Raw genomic sequence first — 23,304 nt, 5'->3', positions numbered from 1 at the left:
AGAGAGAGACAGAAAGAGGGTATGTCTACACAGCAAAGTCATTTCGAAATAATAGCTGTCATTTCGAAGTAACTTTACCAGCATCTACACAGCCAAACCGCTATTTTGAAATTAAATCAAAATAGTGAAGGGCTTATTTCAAAATTGGTAAACTTCATTCCACGAGGAATAGCATCAATTTTGAAATTGCTATTTTGAAATAAGCACTGTGTAGACGCTTATAGCGAAATAGGGGGCCTCCAGCCCTTCCCAAGGTGCCCTGGTGGCCACTCTGGCCACAACCAAGAAAAGTCCTCTCCCTCCTCCCCTCCCCAGAGCCCTTAAAGGGGTATACTCTGGCCACGGTGCCTGTACCAGCTCCAAGCCTGCCAGCCCAGAGCCAGCAGTCACTGCACCAGACCCAGTGGCCCCAGCATGAACCAGGCAGCCGGTGCCAGCCAGCCCTCCACTGCTAACCAGAACCAGTCTGCCAGCTCCCAGGAGCCTGCCAGGGGTCGGAAAAGGCGGGCACCTGCCTGGTCCAGTGCGGAGATAAAGGACCTAATTCAGGTTTGGAGGGATGCCTACAGTGTCCATGATCTCCGCACTAAATGGAAGAACGCAACCGTCTACAGGCGGATGGCTGCCAGCCTGGCCACCAAAGGCCACATGAGAACCTAGGAATAGGTTCACATGAAAATAAAGGAGCTGCAGCAGGCGTATGCCAGGGCCACAGGGGGCAGCTCCCAACCAGGAGCAGACCTAGACCTCTCCACCTATTTTGATGCAGGATGGTCCGTGCCCCCCAGGTGGTCATCAACCCTGGGGCAGGGCTTGCTGCCTCCTGCTGCTCCAGCCCCTGCTGCCTCCCCTGCTACCACTCCTCCTTCCACTCCTTCTACCCCTCCTGCTTCTTCCTCCCCACCCTCCCCACAATCCCAGGGATGCTGAGCACCCATGGTGTTGGGAGGCAGTTTGGCAGGCAAGACCCCCAATCCTGAGTCCTGAGCTTCTCCTCCCCCTGCCTCTCCTTGCCTCTCCCTGCCAGCTCCCTCCTCCCAGGTTTCCCCGTCCCCTCTCACACCCACCCTCCTCCCCTCTCCCACCTTCTTTCCCCAGTCTCACCTCAGTTTCATCGCCCCCCGCCCCGCCACCCCAGTTCAATAAAGAGGCTTTTTCATAGAATCATAGAACCATAGAGCTGGAAGAGACCTCAGAAGGTCATCAAGTCCAGCCCCCTGCCCAAGGCAGGACCAATCCCACCTAAATCAACCCAGCCAGGACTTTGTCAAGCTGAGACTTAAACACCTCTAGGGATGGAGACTCCACTACTTCCCTAGGTAACCCATTCCAGTGCTTCACCACTCTCCTAGTGAAATAGTTTTTCCTAATATCCAACCTGGACCTCTCCCACCACAACTTGAGACCATTGCTCCTTGTTCTGCCATCTGTCACTATTGAGAACAGCCTCTCTCCATCCTCTTTGGAACCTCCCTTCAGGAAGTTGAAGGCTGCTATCAAATTCCCCCTCACTATTTGCTTCTGCAGACTAAACAGACCCAGCTCCCTCAGTCTCTCCTCATAGATCATATGCTCCAGCCCCCTAATCATTTTGGGTGCCCTCCGCTGGACCCTCTCCAATGTGTCCACATCCTTTTTGTAGTGGGGGGCCCAGAACTGGACACAATTCTCCAGATGTGGCCTTACCACAGCCGAATAAACGGGAATAATCACATCTCTGGATCTGCTGGCAATTTTCCTCTTAATGCAACCTAATATGCCATTAGCCTTCTTGGCTACAAGGGCACACTGTTGACTCATATCCAGCTTCTCATCCACTGTAACCCCCAGGTCCTTTTCTGCAGAACTACTACTTAGCTGGTTGGTCCCCAGCCTGTAACAATGCTTGGGATTCTTCTGTCCCAAGTGCAGGACTCCACACTTGCCCTTGTTGAACCTCATCAGATTTCTTGTGGCCCAATCCTCCAATTTGTCTAAGTCACACTGGACCCTATCTCTGCCCTCCAGCGTATCTACCTCTCTCCGGTCCTAGAACTGAACCTTGGGGCACTCTGCTAGAAACCAACCACCATCCTGACATCAAGCCATTGATCACTACCCACTGGGCCCGGCCTTCTAGCCATCTTTCTAACCATCTTACTGTCCATTTATCCAATCCACATTTTTGTAATGAACACGTGTCTTTTATAGTACAGCAGGAAGGGGGGGTTAGGGAGAGGTAAGTGGAAGGACGTGAGGGAGGAATGAGGCACGTGCCCCCAGTGGGGCACACCAGGGATCCTGTTACTGCCTGCAGAACGTGCTGCCAGGCTCACAGCAACAGGTCCAGGAGAAGCACCAGAGTGCCCGGGGGTGGCTCCGACACCATGCTGTAGAGTACTGTGGTGTCCTGAGTGAGGGCAACCAGATCATACAGAGAAAAAAATGCTTTGCTGTCCCTCATCGAGGTAGGCAAGCAAGCAGGGAAACCTTAGAACTGGCTGTCCAGGGGGGTCTCTTTAAGCACAGGTCTCAGATAGCCTCAGGCAGCAGCCACTCAAGGTAACCCTGACCTGATGCCCTGCCAGAACCAGTTCTGGCCAGCCTTAAATGCGATTTAGCATCCTATCAGTGTGGACATGCTATTTCAAAAGAGCAAAATGCTATTTCAAAATGCATTTTGCGTGTAGACGCATTATTTCGAAATAACTATTTTGAAATAATGCTGTAGTGTAGGCATACCCAGAGAGACAGAGAGAGACTTTGTGTGTGGGAGACAGACTTTGAGGCAAAGTTTGAGTGTGTGTGGCACAGAGAATAGGAGAATGTGTGACAGTGACTGTGTGTGTGTGTGTATGTGTGTGTGTAGCAGAGACAGTGTGGCACAAACTGGGTGTTTGTGACAGTGACACAGAGTGTGTGTGTGTGGTTACTGCTGCTGGGTAAGTTTCTGAGAGCAGCCATGCCCTCTCTCTTTAAGACAGGAAAAGCTGTCCTGCTCTGTCGTCTCCCTCCTCCAATGTGTGTGTGAGAGGGAGAGAACAAGCACTGAAATCCGGGAAACAGGGCACCGCCTATTAAGACAGGCACTCTACTGAGTCACTCACCATACATGTTTCCGATTGAAGCACTTCTGCTATGTGTCACCTTCTCCTTGACCCCGGCTCTCCAGAGATGGGGCACAGGGGCAGGGAGACACCCTGACTTCGGCATTTCATAGAATCATAGAATCCTAGGGCTGGAAGAGACCTCAAGAGTCATCGAGTCCAACTCCCTGCCCAAAGCAAGACTAACCCCACCTAAATCATCCCAGCCAGGGCTTTGTCAAAACAAGACTTAAAAACCTCTAGCAAGGCAATTCCACCACTTCCCTAGGGAACCCATTCCAGTACTTTACCACCCTCCTAGTGAAATAGTTTTTCCTAATATCCATCCTAGACCTCTCCCACTGCAACTTTATACCATTGCTCCTTGTTCTGCCATCTGTCACTACTGAGAACAGCCTCTCTCCATCCTCTTTGGAACTTCTTTTCAGGATGTTGAAGGCTGCTATCGAATCCCCCCTCACTCTTCTCTTCTGCAGACTAAATAAGCTCAAATCCTTCAGCCTCTCCTCATAGGTCATGTGCTCCAGCCCCCATTTTGGTTGCCCTCCACTGGACTCTCTCCAATGCGTCCACATCTTTTCTGTAGTGGGGGGCCCAGAACTAGACACCGTACTCCAGATGTTGCTTCACCAGAGCTGAATAAAGAGAAAGAGTCACTTCTCTAGATCTGCTGACAATGCTCCTCCTATTGCAACCTAATATTCCATTTGCCTTCTTGGCTACAAGGGCACATTGTTGACTCATATCCAGCTTCTCATCCACTGTAATCCCCAGTTGCTTTTCTGTTGAACTGCTACTTAACCAGTCAGTCCCCAGCCTGTAACAACACTTGGGACTCTTCCGTCCTAAGTGCAGGACCCTGCACTTGTCCTTGTTGAACCTCATCAGATTTCTTTTGGCCCAGTCCTCTAATCTGTTTAGGTCACTCTGGATCCTATCCCTTCCCTCCAGCATAGCTATCTCTCCACCTAGCTTAGTGTCATCTGCAAACATGCTGAAGGTGCAATCCATCCCCTTATCCATATCATTAATAAAGATGTTGAACAAAACCGGCCCTAGAATCAATCCTTGGGGCCAGTACCCCACGGCCTGGATGTGTCCCAGGCATCATCCGAGGCCAGGGAAGGAACATCGAGTGAGTGACCTTAGTTACCAGACAGACAGAGTGGAGGTGGCGAGCAGCGAGGGGCTAAGGTGTGCTCCTCGCACCGTCTTCTCAGTCTGGGGGTCCGTGCATGTAGATGCATATGCAATGGCAGTCTGAGCCACACAGCCCTAGGAGGCTGCACCAGAGCACCCTTGAGCTCTTGCTCATAGGTTCTTGGGAGGCTGGCCACACTTCTGACATCCTCCCACCACAAGCCACCACTAGAAGGAGGCCAGGGACATGGCCCCACACACACACACTCAGGAGTGCCGCATACAGCACATGCCTGCCCGCACAAGGCAGCACCTGCTCCTGAGGACCACACAGCCTGACACCCTCTCCTCCAGTGGCCAGAGATACAAGTCCTCTCTCCTTGGGATGCCACCACTGCTGGACCCAGCATGTGCACAGCACCGAGGCAAGCCCAGCTGGCCCAATGCCCCACACCCACCTGCAGGATCCCAGTTTGACCAGCAGCTTCCCACGCCTGCTTGTCCCCAGGGCATGGGGGTGGTGAGGCTGCTCCCCTGGGGACATCTGGGACTCTATAGGAAAGGGCCCACTGTCCAGACTTCAGATAGGCCTGCTCCGAGTACATCACCTTCACCTGACCCAAGAACTGTTGGTCTCAGCTCACAGATGAGGGCAAGGCTTCAGGGACAGTGTCCCCAGGGATGACTGACCATCTCTCTTTTCTCCTCAGCTGGACCAGCGTGAGACCTGTGCAGCTGCCTAACACCGGGAGACCTGTAGGTGCTCAAGAACACAGGAGGAACTGCTGTGGGAGCAGTTGACCATGCTCTGGGCCCAGGAAGACATGCAGTTGTGGAGAGAGACCTGGAGGGAGTTGCTGCAGCAGGGCCGCACTATGTGCACGGCTGTCCAGTCTCTCCTTGCTGGCACAGAGCCAGCTCCTGCTCCTGCTGCCACTCCTGACCAGCCCCAGTCCCAGCCCCTGGTCCTGCCCCAACTTCTATGCCAGCTCCTGCCCCAGCTCCTATGCCTGATTGTTCCAGCTCCTCTTCCTACTTCTCCCCCTAGCCTCCCCCATCCTCTGTGGTCACCAAGGTCCCTGCACATGAGGCAGTGGAACCAACTGAGCCAGGCGCCAATTCCACTCCCAGCCATGAGCCTCTCCTCCTCCCTCCTCCCCCCTCCAAGGTTCTCATCACCCTCTCTATCCCCACTTTCCCCTCCCAGATTCTTTCCCCTGTCCCTCCTTAGTTATTCTGACCCCAAAGAAAGCCACACACAGTTTATTGTTTCCAAAAAATAGAATCTGTTTTATTGTCTCTGCGGGAAAGGAAGGGGTGAGGGAGGAAATGAAAAGAGGGGCAAGACACAGGCCCCTAGTGAGGAAGCCCAGGGGAGAGTGTCACTGGGGTCCTTGTAAGAGACTCTCCCTCAGGGTTTCCCAGATGTGCACACCCCCTCGATGGACCTGCTGGATGGCAGCATTGCGCGGCTGCTCGAAAGCCCTAACAACCCAGCCAGTCTCTGCCCCCTACCCCGGGAGGAATGTCTCCTCTTTCCTCTCACAAATATTGTGGAACTCACAACACACAGCCACCACTTGCAGGATGTTCCACTCTCCAACATCCAGCCAGGTGAATCACGCCTTGAGATGCCCGAAGTCGCCCTCCACAACCATGCAGGCCCTGCTGAGCCTGGCACTGAGCATTCCAAGGAAAACTTCAAGGTGGCTGGTCTAGGACTTTATGAGCCAGGGTATCAGAGGGTAGGCCGCATCCCCCACAATACAGAGTGTCATGCCCATGTCCCCAACCCTAATGGTGTGGTCAGAGAAGAAAGTGCCAGCTTTCTTCTGGAACACATTCAAGTTTTGGAACACACGGGCATTGTGCGCCTTCCCTGACCATCTGTCATACATGTCGGTGAACTGCCCGTGGTGGTCGACGAGGGCCTGCAGGACCACTGAGAAGTACCCCTTGAGGTTGATAGTCAGATGCCTGGTGGTCGGGGGACTGGATGGGGATGTGGGTGCCATCAATAGCCCTCCCACAGTTGGGGAAGCCCATGTTGGTAAAGCCAGTGATGACGGGGTCCACATCGCCAAAGTTGATGACTGTGTGCAGCAGGATGGTGTTGATGGCCTGCACCAGCTGTAGAAGCAGACAAACAGAGAATCACTGGGGTGCTAGAGCCCTTGGGAGGTCCCTGAGCCCACCCTTCTCCCTATACCCTCCCACACACACACCAGGAGCAACCCCCTACATAGCCCCTCCCCCAGAAAGGCTGTGTGAGGGCGGGACTGAAAAATTGCCCAGGAAGGGTGCTTTCCCCACTCCCACCCCAACATCTATTTCCCAAGAGTTCCGCATTCCAGCACTTCACTCCCCCACTGGGACTTTAGCCTGAGAAAACCATACCTGCATGACGAGGGCCCTGATGGTCAAATTCCCCACACCAAACTGGTTGCCGATGAATCGGTAGCTGTCAGGTGTGGCGAGCTTCCACACAGTGATGTCTAACCACTTGATCAGGGGGGCGGCTGCTATCACGTGTTTGTCCCATCACAGGAGGGCGGGGTGAGCTAGGCACACAGCTCCAGAAAGGTCTCCTTCCACCTGCAGAAATTCTGTAGCCAGTGCTGGTCGTCTCACTGCTCCATGATGATCCGGTTCCACCAGTCAGAACTGGCGTCCAGTCGCCAGAAGCAGTGGTGCATGGTGGGGTGCAGCTGGGAGAAGGAAGTGTATCAGATGTGTACATTTTTCTGTGTTAGTAATCCAACCCTGAGTCCCCATCTATTTTTTTGTTCAAACGCCTGTTGTGATGCTTCAGGAGATCCCCCTCCATGAGTCCTCCCATCATCCCTAAAACTGTTGCCATTGTATAGCCTTAATCTGTTCACTGACCCTTTCTGTGCTATCATTTCAGTCAGTTCTTTCTCCTCTCCTCCAGTCTTGTTTTTTTCCCCCCTTTTGGCGTCTCTCTCTCTCTCTCTTTTTTTTTTTTTTTTTTTTTGGCCACACACACACAGCCCTGCAGGCTCTTCCTATCCACTCACATTCTAACAAAAACCATATCCTTCCTCAGGCTTGAAAAGGATACCCATGGTAGGTGGCATGTCTTGAGAAACTGAACTAACATGTTCTTATGGCTGAGTGGAGCACCATGCAGAAGGCAGGCGAAACATGGATCAGTGGATTACTGACTGAACCTGTAACTCTACACATCTGCTGCTTTAGAACTAGTTGCATTAGGGGTCACTGTAGATCAGCAGTTTCCAACCTTTTCCAGATGGGGACCCATTTTGACAATTCAGACAGACTTGGTGACCCAGGGCAATTCAAAAATGGGGAGGAGGAGGGAGGGCAGAGCCACCTGGGGAGACACTTGGCGACCCTTTTGAAATGTAATGGTGACCCATACTTGGGTCCTGACCCATAGGCTGGGAAACCCTACTGTAGATGAAGGAAATAAAGGTGGGAGAGAGTTTTACATGCCTATTTGTGGAGAGCAATGTAGATCCAACTCAGGTAACTTTCTCTCGCTGCCCACATAGCTCTTGTTCTCCATTCATGTCCTCCCCCACTTGGCATGCACCTCGGAAGTAGAGACACTGGTGAAATGTTGTTTAGTGACGTGGATATTATTTTAGAAAGATATCATTTTTGACTTGACAATGTCCCTTTACTCACCTTCAGGGGAAAAGCCTGTTTTCAAAGGCAAGAGCCAAGTTATCAGCTGGCATTTCCTGTGTTGGTTTATATATGGGCTGGATCACACAAGATTTTACAAGAGAAACACTTTTATTAAAATCATATATAAATTGTTTCTCTGACTTACTGTATGCTTGTTCATTTCCTGTAAGATTCACTTTATTACAGATTTGCTATTAAGGAGAAATTTCTCTCTGGGGTTGGGGAAAGAGTTACAAAACGCCAATGAATTCTTCTCCATCGCACATGGATAAATATTTTCTAGACAAGTAGACAGACATCAAGAAAAGGTATTTTTAAAAGAACTGTTAAGAAATACCTGTAAATGTTTCAACCATCTCCTTCCAGTGAACAGGAGTCATATCTGTAGCTGCCATTTTAATTATATTTCACAGCAGGTGATTGGGTGATAAAAAGTGATACAAAGTGGGACTAAAAGAGTCATTTATGCCATTAGAGAGCATTGGAAATCAAAGTTGTAAAGTTTTAAGTATTAAAATGTGTTAAAAACACTTTTGTCTATACTGGCGGCAAATACTAATTTAGCCCTTGATCCAGCAAAGACTTAGGCATTTGCTTAATGTTACACATGGTTCATTGTCCCACTGTAATAAATGAGTTTAAGACCTTGCAGGATTGGGGCCTTAACTGTTGTACTACTTGTTTCATGGCTCTAGCACACAGGAGTGATTGAGAGTTTGCTACTGACAATTCAATGGCACCAACATTTGGCGATATGGACCTGTGCAAACAATGAAGCCACTGCAGACTCCTATTGACTTCAATGGATTTTGGATCAGGCCAAATATTCTGAGTAGTGGCTTGATCCTGCACCACGTGATGATAATGGGAGCAGGATTAGGCCCTGAGTGAATATATAAAATATTTATTTTCTCATCTAGATTACTACACAGCGTTGGTGCTAATTTTCATTATTCATAATTTTCAATAAGCACCAGTGTGATATAAAGTACATTAAGAAATAAAAATATTCTTTGGAAATTTTGTAAATGCAATACCGATTCAAATCTACTTATCCATGCTAAATTATTAAAACCTATTTAAATAAATTGAATTTGAAAAGTCAGTTGTCTTACATCAGCTATAAAAATTCCTAGTGGATCAGAAAACATTTTAAGATGCATTTTAATGCATCTTATTTTTACATCATGTTCTCCAGAATTACTTGAATGATCACTTTCCCCACTGACACCAAAACCCTCAAAGTTTACACTGACATAATGAAACAATGCACAAGAACACAATTCATAGTAAAACTTATAATAAAATACTGTATATATTATCCTTCACTCCGTCTCAGCTCTACCTGGATATTAATTAGAAGTCACAATACTCAGGAACTTTGAACAACATGTTAAGTTGCTTGTGTTGCTCAAATGCATTATTGTTAGCCTGTAACTACAAAATATAATACTATATAGTAAACACACACACACATGCGCGCACATAATACTTTTCTAAATGAAGCAAAGGTGTCATTCTCTGAAGGTATTTGAATTTAAAAAACTGGTCTGTTAGGGTACATCTCCACTGTCATGTGTAGTTTGAAATTTGGCATTTCAAAATAGAGCACTATCCTGGCATTTTCCTTATTCCTCATGCAATGAGGTTTATAGGAAGCCAGAATAAGATGCCCGTTATTTTTTAATAACAGGAATGCTGTAAGACACAAAGAATGCTATTTTGGGATAATGGACATTAACCCAAAATAGCGCTGCTGGGTAGACATACCCTCAGATGCCAGTTCTGCACTAACTGAAATCAATGGGAACATTTCCAGTGACTTCAATGGGAACAAGATCTTACAAGGTGGTGAATTGCCAACTGATATTAACCTGTTAAGGCTTGACTTTTAAACAAAGCAATTAACTATGGGTAACATTAAGCTTTAGTCATGGGTATTTTTAGTAAAAGTTATGGACAGGTCACAGGCAGTAAACAAAATTTGTAGTCCATGATTGTCTGTGACTTCTACTATGCACCCCTGACTAAAACTTGGAAGTGACCCTAAGGCATCCCACAGCCCCCATTGGCTAGGAAATGCAGCCAATGGGAGCTGTGGAGAAGGTGCCTGCAGGCAGAACCCATAGAGGTAGGAGCTGAGTTCCCTGGGTAAGCACTGTCCTGCACTGCAACCCTGATTCTCACTCACCCGCCAGCCAAATTCTTACTGCTGCCCGAGGCCACTCCAGCAACAACCAATGCACCTGACCTGGGGATTGCCTGAGCACACCAGCCACCTTAAAAGTTATGGACGTCAAAAAAAAGTCACAGAATATGCGACTTCCATGACTTCTGTAACAAAAACAGAATTTTATCTATGGGTACAAGTACTAATATTTCAAAGCCAACAAGAGTGGAGGTAGCACTCTGAGGCTCCTTTAACATAATTTGACATCACATTCACTGAAGTGTTACTCCGCTTTTAAACAGCTGTAACTCCACTGAAATAAACTGGAGTAAAAGAATAGTGAACTAGGGCTTTGCCCCCATAAAAACTATGTATCAACTTAGCTTTTAAAACTTGCATTTACCACTTACAGTAAACATACACACCTGAAAAACAGAAGCATGTTATTTGGTACATGCACTTATTACAAATTGGGCTGAATTTATAGCCTACTTAGACACAAACACTCTTCTCTCTGAATAAATCTTGTGATCAGTCATGGTCTTGACTCTCCCTATGTTGAAACTTCCTGCTTCATTTGCTGAATCTGCTTCTGTAGCTCATCCTTGTCAAGTTTCATTTTAGCTTCTAGAACTTCCCGTAGAGACCCAATGCTCTCGTAGATAGCCGCGAACCCTAATTGCAGATAGAAATGTAATTAGTTTTATTATTAAACCTAAAGACTTTCTCCAATTTCTCCACCTCTTTCTTGAAACGTGATGCCCAGAACTGGACTCCAATTGAGGCCTAATTAGCACAGAGTAGAGAGGAGGAATGACTTCTCATTTCTTGCTCACAACACTCCTGTTAATGCATCCCAGAATCATGTTTGCTTTTTTCACGACTACATCACACTGTTGACTCATATTTAGCTAGTGGTCCACAATGACCCCTAGATCCCTTTCTGCAGTACTCCTTCCTAGACAGTCACTTCCCATTCTGTACGTGTGAAACTGATTGTTCCTTCCTAAGTGGAGTACTTTGCATTTGTTCTTGTTAAACTTCATCCTATTTACCTCAGCCCATTTCTCCAGTTTGTCCAGTCCGTTTTGAATTATGACCCTATCTTCCAGTGCAGTTGCAACCCCTCCCAGCTTGGTATCATCTGCAAATTTAATAAGCGTACTCTCTATAGCATCATCTAAATCATTGATGAAGATATTGAACAGAGCCGGTCCCAAAACAGACCCTTGCGGAACCGCACGTTATGCCTTTCCAGCATGATTGTGAACCATTAATAACTACTCTCTGGCTTTGTCTATACTGCAGGGTTTTTGTGCAAGAAAACTTCTTGCGCAAAAGTGCATCCACACTGCACAGACACTCTTGTGCAAGAAAGTTCTGATGGCCATTCACAGCCACTTTGCACAAGAAACCCCTGTTGAGCGTCCAGACACACCTTTTTGTACAAGACCTCTTGCACAAAAAGGAATTATTCCTCATAGAAAGAGCTATACCTACACCGCAAAAATCCCTCTGTTCTGCCAGTTCACTGTAAATTTTCTTGTGCAAAAAAATGTGCTTGAGGTATGGACACTCCATGGGTTTTTGCGCAAAAATGGTTGTTTTTGTGCAAAAACCCTGTAGTGTAGAGAGAACAGTTTCTTATGTACCCATCTTACAGTAGCCCCATCAAAGTTGTATTTCCCTAGTTTATTGATAAGATCATGCAAGACCATATCAAATGCCTTACTAAAGTCTAGATATACCATGTCCACCACTTCTCCCTTATCCACAAGACTTGTTATTCTATCAAAGAAAGCTATCAGATTGAGTTGACATGATTTGTTCTTTACAAATCCATGCTAGCTGTTCCCTATCACCTTATTTTCTTTCAGATATTTGCAGATGAATTCCTTAATTACTTGCTCCATTATCATTCCTGGCACAGGCTGACTGGGCTGTTCTTATTTCACTTTTTTGGGCACTATATTTGCCCTTTTCCAGTCTTCTGTAATCTCTCCTGTCGTCCATGATTTTTCAAAGATGATAGCTAAAGGCTTGTATAGCTCCTTTATCAGCTCCTTAAGTATTCTTGGATGCATTTCATCAGGCCCTGGTGACTTGCAGACATCTAACTTTCAAGAGTAATTTTTAACTTGTTCTTTTTTCATTTTATCTTCTAAACCTCCCCCATTTCCACGAATGTTCACTATGTTAGGCATTCCTTCATCATCAGACTTCTTGGTGAAGACAGAAACAAAGAAGTCATTAAGCACCTCTGCCATTTCCAAGTTTGCTGTTATTGTTTCTCCCTCTCCACTGAGCAATGGGCCAACCCTGTCCTTGGACTTCCTCTTGCTTCTAATATATTTATAGAATGTCTTCTTGTTACCCTTTATATGTCTAGCTAGTTTAAAAGCAAAAATCAAGATTACAACATATAATAGTGCATTTTCATGATCAGTAAGGCAAATGTTCCTAACAAAGACAGGCACTGTGCCAAATTCTTTGCAGGTATAGATGTGTGAAACTCCATTGAAGTCAATGGAGCTGTGCCTATATGCACATTATGGCAGCCAGACACTGTTGGCAAGCACAAGTCCACACCCTCTTGCTTGGCTACTCCTTTAACAGTATTGAATTCTGTTTTCTACAGACAAGGAAAACAATAAGAAAAAATCTAAAGCTAATTGTGTTTCACTCACTGCTTTGTAGGAATAACGCCCTCTGTGGATACAATAGGTGGGTACATGATTTTGTGAGTGTATCCACTATGCACCCAGTTGAAAAATATGTCCCATTGTTGGAAAGAGCTTTCAGACTCTCAGATGATATATTAATGAAAATAAAGAAAATACGTTTATCAAAGTTAAATTACAGTAGCAGAATTCAGAGTATAGAGCTCAACAGCAGTAGTCCTACCAGCATTAACTTCTGCTTTCATTTCTTTTATATCTTCATTAATTTCCATATGAAGCTTGCTGATTCGAACATTTATCTTCTCTTCAGCCTGTTTTGTTCCATGTTCTTCCATTGTTATTTTCTGTATTTCTTCTATTTTATCAAGTTTCTCTGACATCTGGCTGAATCTTATCTCTATGGCCCTTTCACTCATTTCCTGGAATCAGTGAAAATAATTACATTCAGTTATTCTGTGGGCAATAAATTCCATTGTTCGTTCCCTAGATATGTAACAAGTATCAATGCTTACTTATTTCCTATACAAGATTTAAATGTTTAATCAGTAATGAAATATAGTTAATAAAAAGTCTCAAATTAGATGCTTCTGCTTCATTTTGTTTAGGATAAAATATTTCTAATTTTAAAAGTAATGTTCAGTTTTATCTATTCCTATAGGGTGGGTTTTCAAAAGCTCCCAGTAGATGGAAATTTTATTGTTGCATTAAGTGGAGCATACTTATGCCAATATTGAGCATTTCTGAAAAATCCTATGAAAATGCCAACTCGGCAATATTTGTTTGTATACATCTCTAGAGTCCTGCAAATTCTCAGCTATCTGCTTTATATCTGCAGTATCTACATCTCCGGATATGGATGTGGATAAAAAATTTCTATCTAGAACCCTGAAAATTTGTGGATTTTCACTTTTTATCTATGGGTATCTGCATGCACAGATGTCAATGAGGAGATCCGAAGCTCATTTTTGTGGCTTCAGATGAAAATGCGGATATAAATATACAGGGAACTACACATCTGTAGAAGTATTTTCTTTTATTACAGAAACCTACAGTGTTTTCCTTAAGAGCCAAAGACATCTGATCAATTTTCTGTAGAAGCTCTTTTTCAATTCGTTCCTGTTCCTGTTCCAACCAGCTGCGCGCAGACAATATCTGGCTGCTGAGTTCCTCTACTGCACCTTTTAATCTAAGAGAATAAAATAAATTATCATGTTTGGAAATATACAAGAGCATTTCAGGTTCTTTGATCACTTGGCTGTGGCATTTTTATGACAATCATCATAAAAATCCTCTTTTTCCTCTTTAGTATTTTTGACAGCATATTCATGCAATGTTTTGAAATTTCAGGCTGCTAGACTTGCTTTATGTTAATTGTTTCAAATAATCAAAGATGAGAGGATGTGATACAACAGCAACTAGCTGCACAAAATATGGTTGCCGCATTCTGAGGCATGTACAATGCAAATCCTTCAAAAAGTAGTTTGCCATATGCTAGAAATAAATGTGACATCCTATTCACTTTACAGTCTTTGAAGCCCAGAAGAGTTGGGACTAGAAAGGACAAGTAAGGGTTTTAGTGTTTGGATGGACATGCATAGAATTTCAAATACTAGAACATTTAAATGTATGCATTTACCTCCCTCATTTTGGCATGATGCTGAGATAGTTGTAGTAATTGTGGGTGTGTCTAGACGAAGCTTACAGGAGCAGTTGACAAAGGTTTCCCTTGTCGACCGTGCCACGTCTAGACTGCCGCCCTGTACCAGATCAGCTGATTGTCGGCACAGCATGGCAGCCATTTTTATTTCAATGAAGTGCGAATTATTTAAATCCCCGCTTCATTGACTATGTCAAGTAAACTACTTTCCATGGCTCCGTCGACAGAGCCATGTAGTCTAGACACACCCTATGTATGCACATGTATATTTGAAGTGAGATTGAAAATGTTACACCTGTTGAATTTCATGTCTGTCTGTACATGTATATGTTCTTTTCCAGGTCTTAATACTTACATCTGGCACACAATGTTTTATAAATTTATTTCCAAGTGGTTTGTGACCAGATTTACAGAAGTATTTAGGTACCTACAAATGCAGAAAGGTGCATAGTGGCATTTACAAATGCACCTAAACAAATTAGGAGCCAAACTTCCACTGCAAGCCAATAAGAATGAAATGCTGAACTAACTTAGCTGCATCTATAAAATCCACTAGGTACCTGTCTGCATTTTTAGGTACCTAATTATCTTTTTATATCTAGCCCTTACTGAGTACTATTACAGCTGTGAGTATATGTACAAATTAATGTACCTTCATTTGGGTCCCAGTCCTTCAATTCCTCACTCATTCAAAGATCCTCAGTCTCATAGGGTACATCTATATCAGCGGTTCTCAAACTTTCTGGGCTCCGGAGCCCTTTACAAGCGTAAAAATTTATGCAGAGCCCCAGCAGTCCACTGATTGTATGTGTTGTACCTGGAGATGTCTCGCGGAGCCCATGGGGCTCTGCGGAGCACAGTTGAGAAACACTGGTCTATACAGTAGCGTTATTATCCATATCTACACACAAGCAGTTATTTCAACATATTGTCAAAATAATGTCAAGCTGAAGGACTGCTTACTTCAACTCCTGTAACCCTCATTATTTGAGGAGTAAGGGAAGTCGGAGGAAGAGTGCTCTATTTCAAAATAAACGCTGTGTAGATATTCCCAAATTCAAAATAAACTATTTTGACTTAAACTACACAGTTAGCGTAGCTCAAGCTGTGTAGTTTATTTCGAGTTTAGCCCTGCTATATAGACATACCCCTGATGCCATGGTCACCAACCCGTCAATCACGATTGCCTGATCGATTGCGAGGTGTTCGGGAACCCCCACATTTCCCCCACCCCCAAGAAAAAGCCCCTGTTGATCTTACCTCCAGCAACAATTGAGGTAGCACCAGCTTCCTGCGGGGGGAGGGAGAGCAGTCCCACAGCTGCATGCCATGTTCGGGGATTCAGGAAGTGCATGGGCTGCTCTCCTCTCTCCCAAACATCTGGCGCGTTTCCTGAAATGCCAGGTCTGTCACGTGCCAGCAACTTCCTTCCCCTACTGCCTTCCTGTGTGGGGGGAGAGTAGGAATCCTGGGACTGCGCCAGCTCCAACTACTCAGGAAGTGCGCAACTGCTGTGGGGAGCAGAGGAGCAGGGCACGCACACTTACTGAGCAGTTGGAGCTGGCGCAGTCCTGGGACTCTTACTTCTCCCCCCTCCGCCTCCCTCCACCCCGTGCAGGGGAAGAAAGTCGTCAGCGCATGACAGACCAGGCTGTTCAGGACATGCGCCAGCTGTTTGGGGAGGGGGAAGCAGCGCACATGCTTCCTGAGATCTGGGCCTGGTGTGCAGCTGCAGGATCCCCAGGTACTGGCCCCAGCTGTCCCTGTCCCCTCCCCCTGTCCAGACCCCCCCATGAGTACCCTATCTCAGCCCTAACCAGCACCCTGACCACTGCCCCAGCACCCAGTCCACTGCTCCAGCACCCTGCCATCTGCTCCAGCACCCATCAGCACCCTGTCCCTTGCCCCAGCACCTCAGCACCTGACCCAGCACCCACTAGCACCCTGTCCCCTGCCCCAGCACTCTGTACCCTACCCCAGCACCCTGTCCCCTGCCCACACCAGCATCTTGTTCCCTGAGCCAGCACCCTGCCACCTGCCCCAGCACCCACCAGCACCCTGCCCCAGAACCCTGTTCCCTGGCCCAGAACCCTGTCCCCTGTTCCCACCAATACATTTGGGGCCACATTAGTGAGGCTTGGGGGGTTTTGGAGGGGTTGTTTTTTTGCATCTCATTTGTGTGGCCCCGACTGACTTTTCTGTGGGTTAGTGACCCCTGACTCAAAACAGATTCCCTGCCCCTCTCAGAAAAAAAGACAATGCTGAAACCTTTTGTGCTTGACATAATATTTTACTTAAAAATGAAGCCTGGCCAACAAGCCCGCAATTGGGACCAAGCCCCCATCTGGCCACAGCATCATAACATTCCTGCACCCCCCTCAACACCAAAACTGAGTCTATCATACACTGGAACCCCCTGTACTGAGCCTCTCACATCCCCGAACTACTGCACCCCCACATCCTCAGTCTTCTGCCACAACACTCCTGCACCATCCACACACCACAGATCTGTGTCCTGAACCCATCATACTTCCTGCCCTGAGCCCCTCACATACCCAACCCAAACTCCTGCAACCTCACATACACAAGCCTGTGGCTTGCTCAGCACCCTAACCCTCAATCTGACCCCACACTCCCCAGCCTAGAGCTCCCTCCCCAAGCCAGCATCCCTTTCTTCACCTCCTCCTCCATCCAAATTCCTTTGCACCTCTCATCCCTTCCCACACCCAATCCCTCATTCCCACCCCAGAGCCTGCACCTACTGTCCAGTGAGAGTGAGTAAGCAAGTGATGGAGAGATAGCAAGTGATGGAGAGGAGGGGAAGAGAGAAGGCGGGGCCTCAAGGAAGGGGTGGGGTTTTGGGAAAGGGATGAAGTAGATCTTGGCTTATCCTAACATTTAAAAAGTGATCTTGAATGTAAAAAGGTTGGATACCACTGCCCTAATGATTACTCACAGTTTGCAAGAGTAGACTCTTGATTTGTAAGTGGCATGATTTTTCAATATGGTGAATACTCACTTAACATCCAGAAGGTGGAGCTGTTGGTTGCTCTCTTTGTAGGCAATCTTCAGTTTTGCTTCTTGTTGCATTATTGACTGCTCTACTCTGCTCAAAAGGTATGAAATCTGAAATGGGAATTCTGAGTTTACTATTTTCTCCTCAAATTCATCACACATTGTGTTTTGAACATACTTATGACTGAAGATTTTAAAGGGACACTGCTCTAATTAATAGACCCAAACTTTAACCTACTTGCAAATTTTCCTTCTATTAACCCACACAGCTGGAGTGGCAGCATTACTAAGATGACAATTTCTCAACAACTAGAGGGAGCTGTGTTACCTTGCAGTAAGAGCATCTACCTGGTCCTTTTTTAGTGAATAGGTGAGGAATATTACCTACCTGCACCCCACCTCCAAAACCTCCCTGTGTGAAGTAGCTCTCAAGAGTACTGTCCATGATACACACCTCTTGAGAAGGCTCTTATTCTTCCTATTGTTGCCCACTGGACTCCAAAACCCATTGACAATTTAAGGGAAATAAGATTTCTCCTAAATGCACACGCTAATTCCTATTATTGGCTATGACGAGCATACATGAGGTCATGATTGTTACAACCTCACTGCAATACCTATTTCTCTTTAACTACAATTATATTTATTCACAAAGACTAAAGATAAAATATGGCTCATCAAGAAAACAGACATGCTAGCAGTTAGCGTGCTGGCAATCTTTATGAAATTGATATTTTAAAAGTTGCTACTTGAGAGCTGTTCACCTCACTATCAGATCTTTATTCCAAAATATAATGATCTGATGAATTACTCAACACATCGAAAATCCGATTTTATAAATTGCAGGCATATTTTAATTGTATAAATGCCTCTTAAACCAGTAGGTTTCTATATATCAGCTTCATTATTTGAGGCATTCATTAAATGGAACAGATTATTTTAAAAGCTAGTAAGAAAAAAAAGTGAATTATCAGCCTGCTCTTGGGAGCTAAGCTTTAGATAAATGTGAAAATTTTTTGACATACAGTGGAAATGCTACTGTTCAACTACAGGTTGGACCTCTCTGGTCCAGCACCCTCAGGATCTGACCAGTCCTGAATGAGGGAATTTTCTGGACCAGAGGAGATCCCCTGCTACCGGTTCCCCAGACCACCTTCTCTCCCCACTGCCAGACCCAGCCACCACCACTCTCTGCCACACTGCCGGGCTGCTGCAGTCCTGGCCAGCCAGACTATCCTGGCTCCAGTCCCATTATTAGGGCTGTGGTGTCCCTGGTCCCGACTCCGCCACTGGGGCTGCCACTACTTCTGCACCTACAGCCCCTGCCCAGCTATCAGGGCTGCCACATCTCTGGCCCCGACCCCACTATCGGGGCTGCTGCAGCTGCCACATCTCCAGCCCCAGTCCCAGTACCACGACTGCCATGGCCCTGGTATGGGGACTGCCGCAGTCCCTGCTGAGCTACCAGAGCTCTGGTGCCAGTCCCAGCTCCCCCCCCCCCCACCCCTGCCAGGTTCCAAGCCACTACCCCCCTTGCTACTGGGGCTCCCAGCCAGGACTCCCTGGTCCAGGAACACCTGTAGTCCTGCCGAACCATGGAGGTTGCTGAATGAGGGAGTTGCAGTTTTGGGTGGTCAATAGGTTATGGAATATAGATTTTCCATGTTTTAAAATTCTGTTACCTACTTGAATCATGGAAAATGTATTTGTTGAGCTTTTTTCTCACCAGGGTTCAAATACAGAAGCTGGAACTATCGTGGAATTGATTTTCCCTTTTGACTAATCCACCTACAGTACCACTGGCTAACTCAGTCAGATTGCTTGATGTGTTTGACCCAATTATTACTGCACAGACATAGGTCTAGATTGTGCGTGACTTATGTGAGGTCATGCTGGAGCACAGGAGCAAGCAAGAAGCGTCCCTCTCCTACATGCTTGCTGTTAAACTGAGACAGGAAGAGCCCTGGCATCCCCCTTTCATGCTCACCCATAGAATCAGGCTGGTGCACCATAGTATTCTGTATAACTATTCTTGTATGGAGCATTCTGTATAACCCAAGCAGCTTGTGAAAAATGCACAAGCAGTAGCAACTGTGGAAACTGCTGCATGGTGCAAAATGTTACTGGTGCTCTTGAGGGGGCTCCACATCTCCCATGCCACAAACTAACCCATGAGGAACCACTACTGAAATTCAGCCATTGCTGGTCTTGCTCACAGAAGCCATTAGGACAACACTAACAACTACTAAATAATACTAAATAATATTTTAGGAACAGGAAATTATGAATACTTTATCCAGCTAGAGCAGTAGAAGAGTATAAACAGGTGAAATGAAACTGCCAACTCAGATTTGGTCCAATTCTACAGCAGACATCTCTACATTTGCACATAGGGTTGCCAGATGGTTTCAGAAAAGATATCGAACAACAAAAAAAAGTTTGTTGAGCGCCACGAGAGTTATTAAGCAAAAAAAGCCAAAAAAACAACAACAAAACCCACAGTGGCCCCTTTAAAAACCGTGTGGTGAGGCTTTTTTACCCTAACAGGTTGCCGGCGTCCGCCTGCCATCTTGTCCAGCCTGGCACAGGGAGGCAGCTCCCCAATAAGCACTAGGGTTGCCAAGCTGCCTCTGTATTGAGCCGGGCAGCCTGGGATTTTCACCTGCTGGATGGAAAAAAATCTGAAAGTACCAGACCTTTCAGGTGTCTGGTATTTTCTGATTTTTTTTACTGGACAGGAGGCGAAAGTAATGGACTGTCCAGTTTGATACCGGACACCTGACAACCCTATTTGCACACAGTGTCATGGGATATTTAATGAGTAAAAATGGTGAAGGTCTGATTATGTCTCTTCTGAAAGCCAGCAACTCAATTGGCATTAACAATATAGTGTTTTTGTGAATGAAATTAAATTCTCCCTCTTATGGAGGTCACTTGTTTTATACAACATACCTGTATTTCTGCCTCTTTGACTTTAGATTCCAAGATCATTTTAGAAGCTTGTTGGTCTTTGCTTAAACTTTGAAGTCTTTCATACGTTATTTTGTGTTCTGCAGACAATCTGGCTAATCCAGCATCGCACCTGTTTGGATAAATAAATACCAAAGCAATGGGTAACTGTAGCTGAATGCAATATATAGGCCAACATTTTAAAAAATATATCTACTTAAGAATGGTCTTCCTGCTGGGCCTGGGCTCCATTCCAACTTTGAAATGCACAAGAGCCCCCACTGGGGCTCTTGTACATTTCAAAAGCAGAACGCGGAAGTGCCTATCGACTAGTCAGGTAGTTGATGGAAATTCCATCAACTACTCAACTGGTAAATTAAATGCTAGTTTACATCCCTAATCCAAATTAGAATAAAAACAGAATCCTTTTAAGGTTTGAATTTTACTCTGTAACAAAACCTTAAGGACATACAAATCTAACCCCATTCCAGTCAGACTCCTCTGAAATCTGTATGGCTGTGTCTACATTGGCACCCTTTTCCGGAAAAGAGATGCTAATGAGACACTTCGGAATTGCAAATGCCGCGGGGGATTTAAATATCCCCCGCGGCATTTGCATGAACATGGCTGCTGCTTTTTTCCGGCTCGGGGTTTTGCCGGAGAACAGCGCCAGTCTAGATGGGATCTTGTGGAAAATAAGCCCTTTTCCGGAAGATCCCTTATTCCTACTTGAAAGCAGGAATAAGGGATCTTCTGGAAAAGGGCTTATTTTCCGCAAGATCCCGTCTAGACTGGCGCTTTTCTCCGGCAAAACCCCGAGCCGGAAAAAAGCGGCAGCCATGTTCATGCAAATGCCGCGGGGGATATTTAAATCCCCCGCGGCATTTGCAATTCCGACTGGTCTCATTAGCATCCCTTTTCCGGGAAAGGGTGCCAATGTAGACACAGCCAGTGAGTTCAGGTTTCAGGTTCTTTTTTGACCAATCTATAATATGACTATAAAGTTATTTTAAATTAAAAAAAAATTCAAAGTCTAACTTACAGTATTAATTAATCTCTTGTGCTGTTATCTGTAACAAAATCATATTGTCAAGCCCACATGCCTAGCCAAAACCATGTTAGTTGTTTGTAGGACATAATGAAAAAAGAGAGAAAAAAGTCACTTTTTTGTATCCTAACAGATTTTTCAAAAGCCAAATAAAGAGACTTGGCACATATTTACCTGAAGTGAGATAATTTTAAAAATATGAAGATACTGAGGGATTAGTAGTCCCTGAAGAAATGTTGTTACTTGAAATCTAAGGGTATGTCTACACTGCAGCATTTTTCTAGAAAAACAGCAATTTTTTCCAGAAAAACTATACCTATGTCTACAGTGCTATTGCGTTCTTTCAACAAACTTGAAAGAACAGAGCAGTTTTTCCAACAGCAGTGAACCTCTTTCTATGAGGAAGAAACCTTTTTCCAAAAAAGTTTTCAGAAAAAGGCATGTGTGGACACAGAAGAGGGAGTTCTTTTGAAAGAAGAGGCCTCCAGGAAATAACACAGATGTCTTGGTGGCCACTCTGTCCATACTAATCACAACTTAAATGCAAGATAGCGTCCAATAAATGTGGACACTATCTTTCGAAAAAGCACATAACTTTTTCCATGTGCTTTTTCTGTGTGGATACTCTCTTTCGAAATAAGCTTTTCCAGAAGATCTCTTCCGGAAAAGCTTCTTCCAAAAGAAGCTTGTAGTCTAGACATAGCCTAAGTGCTGAGGTTATTATACATAGTAAGAACTTGATTTTCAAAAATATAGATGCAAAAATATACATCCAGTTGCCCGTCTAATTTGTTTGTGTAGTTTCTAGGATTGTACATAAAATTAGAATTTTGTGAAAGCAAAAATGTAAATACATAATTATACATTTGCATGCTTAATATGTCTCTAGTAAGATGAAAGCCTAAAACATAAGCCAATGCAGCACAGGCCAGGTCTGAGGCCTGAGGCCTAGCTAACAATGGACAAAACGTGGCTAACATATGTAGTCCCCTTACTAAAGGTGCCTCTGCTTATTTTCTGGGAAGACTCTGTGTGTGCTGCAAACTAGCCTCACAGACTACAATTCCCATGAGTGCTTGGGAAAATCAGGAAGGAAGTTACTCTTCTGTGGGAGATCTGAGTCTCTACACATGTGTGGAGGAAGACTCAGCAGTCTGTGGACTCATCTCTCTGTTTTCGGAGCAGAAAGGGAGGTAGGCTGCTGTGGAAGAGTTTGATCCAGTTCGGGAGCTGTTATGTGGCTGTTATAGACTGGGACAGCGAGCCTTTCGAACTGGGATCTAGCAGGCTGCTTCTGATTGCCCTAGAGGGGAGGCCCTTTGGCTGTACTTGTGTATAGAAGCTACTCTGCACCCGGCACACAGAAGGAGACTGTGAGGGTATGTCTACACTAGCCCCCTAGTTCGAACTAGGGAGGCTAATGAGGGCGACCGAAATTGCAAATGAAGCACGGGATTTAAATATCCCGCACTTCATTAGCATGTTCCCAGGCAGTCACCATTTTGGAAACTGACTAGCCCGGATTAACTGCCTGTGTCTACACGCATCAGTGAAACGGGAGTTCAAAGTAAACCCCTAAATCGAATTAGCTGTTACTCCTCGTGGAATGAGGTTTAACAGCTATTTCGAGTTAAGGGGTTTACTTCGAACCCTCATTTCACTGCCACATGTAGACGCGGACAGTTATTCCGGGCTAGTCAGTTTCCAAAATGGCGACCACCCGGGAACATGCTAATGAAGCGCAGGATATTTAAATCCTGCACTTCATTTGCAATTTCAGTCACCCTCATTAGCCTCTCTAGTTCGAACTAGGGGGCTAGTGTGGACATATCCTCAGTAACTGGGCATCTTTGGGGAAATGCTACCTGGGACAGACCTCAGAG

General features: G+C 45.6%; 1 protein-coding gene across 2 annotated transcripts in view; it reads right to left on the bottom strand.

Moving 5' to 3' along the window:
- Positions 1-5,518: 5,518 nt before the first annotated feature.
- FAM81A (family with sequence similarity 81 member A) overlaps positions 5,519-23,304 on the bottom strand; it is an 89,872-nt gene continuing 72,086 nt past the window's right edge. For both annotated transcript variants that reach the window (XM_075897341.1, XM_006118901.3), the window contains 7 exons: positions 20,377-20,506; positions 17,429-17,535; positions 13,803-13,938; positions 12,976-13,171; positions 7,704-10,746; positions 6,624-6,934; positions 5,519-6,356 (listed from right to left, as the gene is read on the bottom strand). In XM_075897341.1, coding sequence (XP_075753456.1) covers positions 10,625-10,746; positions 12,976-13,171; positions 13,803-13,938; positions 17,429-17,535; positions 20,377-20,506 — 691 coding nt within the window. In that variant the 3' untranslated portion in view covers positions 5,519-6,356; positions 6,624-6,934; positions 7,704-10,624. The remainder of the gene's footprint in view (positions 6,357-6,623; positions 6,935-7,703; positions 10,747-12,975; positions 13,172-13,802; positions 13,939-17,428; positions 17,536-20,376; positions 20,507-23,304) is intronic.

This window comes from Pelodiscus sinensis, chromosome 14 (assembly GCF_049634645.1).
Source record: "Pelodiscus sinensis isolate JC-2024 chromosome 14, ASM4963464v1, whole genome shotgun sequence".
Taxonomy (NCBI): domain Eukaryota; kingdom Metazoa; phylum Chordata; order Testudines; family Trionychidae; genus Pelodiscus; species Pelodiscus sinensis.
The sequence above is the reverse complement of the archived record's forward strand: the minus strand, read 5'-3'. Positions and strand labels throughout refer to the sequence as shown.